Here is a 6,924-nt window from a genome sequence, read left to right as displayed (position 1 = left end):
GATACAGGCTCTTGACCCAAAACGTAGACTGTTCATTTCCTCCAATAGATGCTGCCTGATCCGCTGAGTTCCTCCAGCACTTTGTGTGTTGCACCAATGAGCATATATTGGTGAACACGGTCTGTAGCAGCCTAGTGGCACAGGTAACAGGAACTTTATGGTACTTGCACTCTGCAGCTCACTGACCTTGAGGCAGTGCATGGCTCTGAGCTGAGGCCTGAAGACCTGCTGCCAGCAGAGAGGAGCATGATGATTAGGTCCGTGGGCACTGAGCCAGCGTCTGGAGGCTCGGTGGCGTCCGGGTCTAGGGGCACAAGTTCAGGTTTGTCAGCAACGAGCATGGGCCGCGAGTACAGGGTCTGGGAACATGGAGCCTGGGTCCCGGAGACAGCACTGAGGAGGTACGGGGTGGGGGAACCGAGCCCGGAGCCTAGGTCACAGGCCACAGATCAGACGTCCCCTCCAGCCCCACGGTCGCCAAGCAGCGGAGCTGTACAGCGATTGGTTAGTGGCAGCAGGAAGTGCGCTCTGGTTGGCTGTTGCCCCTCGTTACCGGCGCAACCTGTAGACTCGCCGGAAGTTTGCGGCGGTGGCGGCGGCCTGAGGCCGGGAGTCGGAGTTAGCGGCGGCATGGAGTGTGAGTAGGCAGGGGGTCCGCTTCCCCTACCGCAGTCCGAGGATGCCAGACCCTCTTCCGGGAGCAGCCCCTTCCCTCCCTCCCACGGTTGCAGCCCCGTCTCTGGTTTGCCCGCCATCCCCTGCCCAGCCCCCGGTACACCCTGCTCCTAAAGCGCTGTGTCCTGCCCCGGTTTCTGGAACGGCTCCCACCTCCCCAGCCCAGCCTCTGGGTGAGCCCCAGACTCCACACTGAGCTTGTAGCTGAAGAGTTGCAGACAGACGGCAGCTGATCTCTTGCTGGGGGAAGCTTGTTGCTAGGTCTGCATTGGTGGCCCTTCACGCTGTCAGCAGTTCTTGTTGCAAGGCTCGTTTTTCTTTAGGTTTAGCTTTTCCCTGGGGTTCCATTAGCGCAGTATGCAATTGAAGCGTTACTTCGAAGAGTGTCAATAGTTGAGTATCTTTGGAGCTATTTTGGAGAAAATCTCAATTTTATTGTTAATGACCTCTTGCCACCGACTGGTCAATCAGAAGAAATGATCTTTTCCTATCAGCTCTGTCAAAAGTTGATTATCTTAATTATCTATTATATTCCTGTTCTCAAGTTGAGAGAAAGTTTTTTGTCTCATCATAACTGTAGATTCATTAAGGTTGAACTGTATGATACAAGCTTTTAATATCCTTTTCTTTTTTTTGATATTTGAATCTGTAGTTTAATCAATTTGTGTTAATATAAATTCATCATTACTACTTTCTTCTGAACCCATATCTGCAAAATTGTAAACTTGCCAATTTTAATAAATCCTTTTTAATGAAATGTTTGATCAGGTAGCTTATCCTACTCTGTAATTAGCGGTACAAGGCAAGTTTATCTACATAATTCAATACTAACCATGGTATCATGGGTGGATCTGCACTACCTCTCAGGCCACTCTAGTATTCCTGCTCAGAATTGAACACAACACTTCAAGTTTGGTTTGAACAAATCTTTATTTAGCTAAAGTATAACTTCCTTTCCTTTGTATTACAGTTTTCATGAGATAAAATGCATGGCTGGACTTCTTAATTGCCTTTTGTACTTGGTTGCTAACTTTTAATGATTTGTGTACTTAGGTTCTCAAGGTTCTCCACTCTTCACAGATCCTGGCTTTCCTCTTTTTATAAAGTACTCTTCTTTATCTTTCTTAGCTGTCAAGTGGATAATTTCACACTTTCTCTCTAACCCTAGCAGCCATAATTTTCTTTAGACATTTAGTCAATGTTCAATTGCAACATGCTGTGCAGTTATTAATCTGCAAATTTGGATTTACAATTTACTAGTCTTTGCAAATCAATGTTGAAGTTTAGGCTCCAGAACATTTTCCTGGGGAACCTAACATCATATATCCTGCCCACCTGAGTGCCCATTCTGTTTCCTCCTTCTCAACAGATATACTGCCAAAAGATTTGTGCTAATTCTGTGCACTTTCATTTTTCTGTTATGTGCAGTCATATCAAAAAGACTTTTCTAAGTTTATATTTGAAACCATCCAGAGCCTCTGCTTTATTAGTTAGACATGTTGGCTCTCTTTGATTAAGATTTGTTCAATCATTCTGCATCATAACTCCCAGAAGCTTCCCAACTATTATATGAAATAATGTTAGCAACTGTATGATTGCAGGAAAGTATTGTACTTTATATCTATTGGGAGAGTTTTTTTGTTCAGGTTAACGTTGGGAAATTGTGGTCTCAGTGGGTTTGAAGCTGCACTCGTTAGTGTTTCTGCTAAGATTCAATTACATAATCAAAAGTGAAATCTTCTGTGAGCCAGTATTGAGTAATCATTATGGTTTATTTTAGGATAAAAGGTATTCTTTGATGTATTCTTTGATGTATTTAAGTATGGTGATTTGGTGCAGATTTATTAACACAACTGACAGTGAGTTTATCCACAAGTAAATTTTTAATAAGTGTCCATTTATCCACGATTGTGGAAAAAAAACTGAACAATTTAATAGTTGTTTGTGTATACTTAATAATGGAGAAAGAAATGAGACTGCTACATAGCTCCTTTTGCTTAGGCTGTAAGTGAACAAATAATTGAGTGACACCTGTAATTTCCTATTTACCAACAATCCCACATGGCATTTCCTTTCCGCTGTCACTGACTGTCATTTACAAACAATTATTGTTCTTTCCCATAAACAAATTATACCATGATCCATACAAAAATAAACTAATAACTATACTAGATTTACTTAGTGCCCCTTTTGATGGGGAAATTTCAAGTAAATGCTATTTTTAAAGAAATCAACTTTTGAGACAATATTTGCCATAAGTTTAAGACATTAAGTTCAATGCGTCTCCTTATTCCAGCACCCATTCAGCTAAAGTTGGAGCCTCCCTCTCACCTTGGACACAAAGCCATGTTTTAGTCAGCTATTGCTTGCCCCTTAATCTTTAATCATGTACCTGAGAATTGCCTCTTTCTGTCATGGCCTCCTTCTGTCATGGCCTCCTTGCCACTGAGCTGCTAATTGCAATTAAGTTGGGAAAAAACAATATTTTGGGCTCAATGATGTCCTCATTGTTCTGGCCCTCTGCCTGGAGCAATTTACAGACCAAAAGGAAAGAGCAGGTCTAATTGGAGAGCTCGCTCAGAAGTGACACTAATGGTATGAGTCAAATGACTTGCTTTCTGTGGTAGGTGATTCTACAAATTCTACTTCCCTTCCTAGTTTCCAAAGAAAATGTTTCCCTCTCTACAGGCATTATTCACTCCCTTCCAACATCCAGCAGCAACATCACCTTTCCCTCAATGTCAGCAAAACAAAAGAGCTGGTCATTGACTTCAAGAAGTGGGGGTGGGGGGGAAGGGGGAAGGGGGAAGGGGGAAGGCAGTGCACATGCTTCTGTTTACGTCAATGGTGCTGAGGTTGGGAGGGCTGAGAGCTTCAAGTTCCTCACCAATGGCCTGTCCTGGTCCAACCATGTAGATGTCATGGCCAAGGAAGTGCACCAGTGCCTGTACTTCCTCAGGAGGCTAAAGAAATTTGGCATGTCCCCATTGACCCTCACCAATTTTTATAGATGCACCATAGAAAGCATCCTACTGGATGCATCACGGCTTGGTATGGCAAGTGCTCTGCTTGAGACCACGAGAAACTGAAAAGAGTTGTAGACACAGCTCAGCACATCACAAAAACAAGCCTCCCCTCCATGGACTGTCTACGCTTCTTGCTTCCTTGGTAAAGTAGCTAACATAATCAAAGACCCCACACCCCCGGACATTTTCTCATCTCCCCACTTACATCAGGCAGAAGACACAAAAGCCTGAAAGTGTGTATTACCAGGCTCAAGGACAGCTTCTATCCCACTGTTATGAGACTATTGAATGGTCCCCTAGTATGATAAGATGGACTCTTGACCTCACAATCTATCTCATCATGGCCTTGCACCTTATTGTCTGCCTGCACTGAACTTTCTCTGTAACTGTAACACTTTATTCTGCATTCTGTTACTAGTTTTCCCTTGTACTACCTCAATGTGCTGATGTGATAAAATGATCTGTATGGATGGCATGCAGAACAAAGTTTTTCACTGTACCTTGATACATGTGACAATAATAGGCCAATTATTAACAAGACCCATTCATGACTTATCTGTCCTTGATAGCTATTGCCACTATCTCCATCTTTCCTTTCTCTCCAAAAGTCCAAGCATATTGTCGCCATCAACTCTTCGCCCTATTTTCTTTGCACCTCATGACAATCAGTCATGCTGTTTTCTTAATTGAAAACTGAAGATGTTAGAAGTCTGAAATAAAAACAGATGCTGGAGATACTCAAAAGATCAGGCAGCTTCTGTGGAGGGAATCTATTTCTCTTGTTTAAACTTATAAATTTTATCTTATAAGATGTGTACTTTGCTGGCAGTGTCTGAATTTATTATCTACCCAAGTTGCTCATGACTTGGTGGGAGTGAGCTACCACCTTGAACTTCTGTAGTCCTCCTGGTGAAGATACTCCTAATTGTTATTGGTTTATTATTGTCACTTGTACTGAGGTACAGTGAAAAACTTGTCTTGCATATCGTTTGTACAGATCAATTCATTCCACAGTGCAGATACATTGAGTTAGTACAGAGTGCATTGAGGTAGTACAGGTTAAAAAAAACAATAACAGAGTAAAGTGTCACAGCTACAGGGAAGTGCAGTGCAGGTAGACAATAAGGTGCAAGGTCACAACAAGGTAGATTGTGAGGTCAAGAGTCCCTCTCAACATACAAGGGAACCGTTCAATAGTCTTATCACAGTGGGATAGAAGCTGTCCTTGAGCCTGGTGGTATGTGCCCTCAGGCTCCTGTATCTACTGCCTGATAGGAGAGAAGAGAGAATGACCTGGGTGGGTGGGGTCTTTGATTATGCTGGCTGCTTCACCAGGCAGCGAGAGGTATAGACAGAGTCCATGGAGGGGAGGCTGGTTTCCGTGACATGCTGGGCTGTGTCCACAACTCTGCAGTTTCTTGCGGTCCTGGGCAGAGCAGTTGCCATACCAAGCCTTGATGCATCCAGATAGGATGCTTTCTATGGTGCATCGATAAAAGTTTGTGAGTGTCAAAGGGGACATGCCAAATTTCTTTAGCCTCCTGAGGAAGTAGAGGCGCTGGTGAGCTTTCTTGGCTATGGCGTCTACGTGGTTGGACCAGGACAGGCTATTGGTGATGTTAGCTCCTAGGAACTTGAAGGTCTCAACCCTCTCGAACTCAGCACCATTGATGTAGACAGGTGCATGTACACCACCCCTTTTCCTGAAGTCAATGACCAGCTCTTTTGTTTTGCTGACGTCAAGGGAAAGGTTGTTGTCATGACACCATGTCGCTAAGCTCTCTATCTCCTTCCTGTACTCCGACTTATTGTTATTTGAGATATGGCCTACTATGGTGGTATCATCTGTAAACTTGTAGATGGAGTTACAGCAGAATCTGGCCACGCAGTCATGAGTATATAGGGAGTAGAGTAGAAGGTTGAGGACGCAGCCTTGTGGGACATCAGTGTTGAGAGTAATTGTGCTGGAGGTATTGCTGCCTATCCTCACTGATTGAGGTCTGTTTGTCAGAAAGTCAAGGATCCAGTTACAGAGGGAGGTGTTGAGTCCCAGGTCTCGGAGTTTGGTGATGGGTTTGCTGGGAATTATAGTATTGAAGGTGGAGTTGTAGTCAATAAACAGTAATCTAACATAGGTGTTTTTACTGTCCAGGTGCTCCAGAGCTGAGTGTAGGGCCAGGGAGATGGCATCCGCTCTAGACCTGTTACGGCGATAGGCGAATTGCAATGGGTCAAGGTTGTCTGGGAGGCTGGAGTTAATGCGTGTCATGACCAGCCTCTCAAAGCACTTCATGATGGTGGATGTCAGAGCCACTGGTCAGTAGTCATTAAGGCACGTTACCTTGCTTTTCTTCGGCACCGGGATGATAGAGGTCTTCTTAAAAGAGGTGGGAACCTAAAATTGAAGCAGGGAGAGGTTAAGTATGTCTGCAAGTACACCCGCCAGCTGATCAGCACAAGATCTGAGCACTCGGTCAGGGACACCATCTGGGCCAGATGCTTTCCTTAGGTTCACTCTCCAGAAGACTGATCTTACGTCCTTGACGGTGATCACAGGTTCAGTTGCATTGGAGGCTATCAGGGTGGGTGGTGACAATCCACTTCCCTTCTGTTCAAAATGTGCATAGAATGTGTTAAGTTCATCAGGAAGGGATGCGCTGTTGTTAACTATGCAGTCCGACTTCATTTTGTAGCCTGTTTATAGCATGTAAGCCCTGCCATAACTGACGGTTGGTCTGGGACTCTATTTTGAGTCAGTATTGCCTCTTGGCATTCCTGATAGCTTTCCTGGGGTTTCAATTTCTTGTACAGGTCAGGATCACCAGATTTGTGTGCAGCAGTCCTCGACTTCAGTAGGGAGTGGATCTCCCAGTTCATCTATGGTTTCTGGTTTGAGAACACCCGTATTGTCCTTTTTGGTACACAGCCCAAAACACACTTGGTGATAAAGTCCGTGATGGTGGTGGCATATTCATCTAGGCTGGCAGCTGAGTCTTTGAACATGGACCAGTCATGAAGAAGCTCATCTGTATCCTCAGACCAGCACTGCATGATTCTCTGTCCTGGATCCTCCCATTTCAGTTTCTGTTTGTATGCAGGGAGGAGGAGCCCAGTCCGATTTACCAAAGTGAGGATGAGGTGTGACTCGGAAGGCATCTTTGATGGTTGTATAGTGATGGTCAAGGGTGTTAGGGCTCCTGGTGGGACAGGAGATGTGCTGGTA

At 44.5% G+C, this 6,924-nt stretch overlaps 1 protein-coding gene across 5 annotated transcripts in view; it reads left to right on the top strand.

Moving 5' to 3' along the window:
* Positions 1-582: 582 nt before the first annotated feature.
* The window catches only part of LOC127573379 (katanin-interacting protein), a 94,957-nt gene continuing 88,615 nt past the window's right edge, over positions 583-6,924 (top strand). For 3 of the 5 annotated variants that reach the window (XM_052021541.1, XM_052021539.1, XM_052021537.1), the window contains exon 1: positions 583-637. In XM_052021541.1, coding sequence (XP_051877501.1) covers positions 631-637 — 7 coding nt within the window. In that variant the 5' untranslated portion in view covers positions 583-630. Of the gene's footprint in view, positions 638-996; positions 1,068-6,924 lie in introns of those variants that run through there. The other 2 variants (XM_052021540.1, XM_052021538.1) reach the window with 2 other exon arrangements.

The sequence above is a fragment of the Pristis pectinata genome, chromosome 8 (assembly GCF_009764475.1).
Source record: "Pristis pectinata isolate sPriPec2 chromosome 8, sPriPec2.1.pri, whole genome shotgun sequence".
Taxonomy (NCBI): domain Eukaryota; kingdom Metazoa; phylum Chordata; class Chondrichthyes; order Rhinopristiformes; family Pristidae; genus Pristis; species Pristis pectinata.
This window is presented reverse-complemented; position numbering and strand designations above follow the sequence as displayed.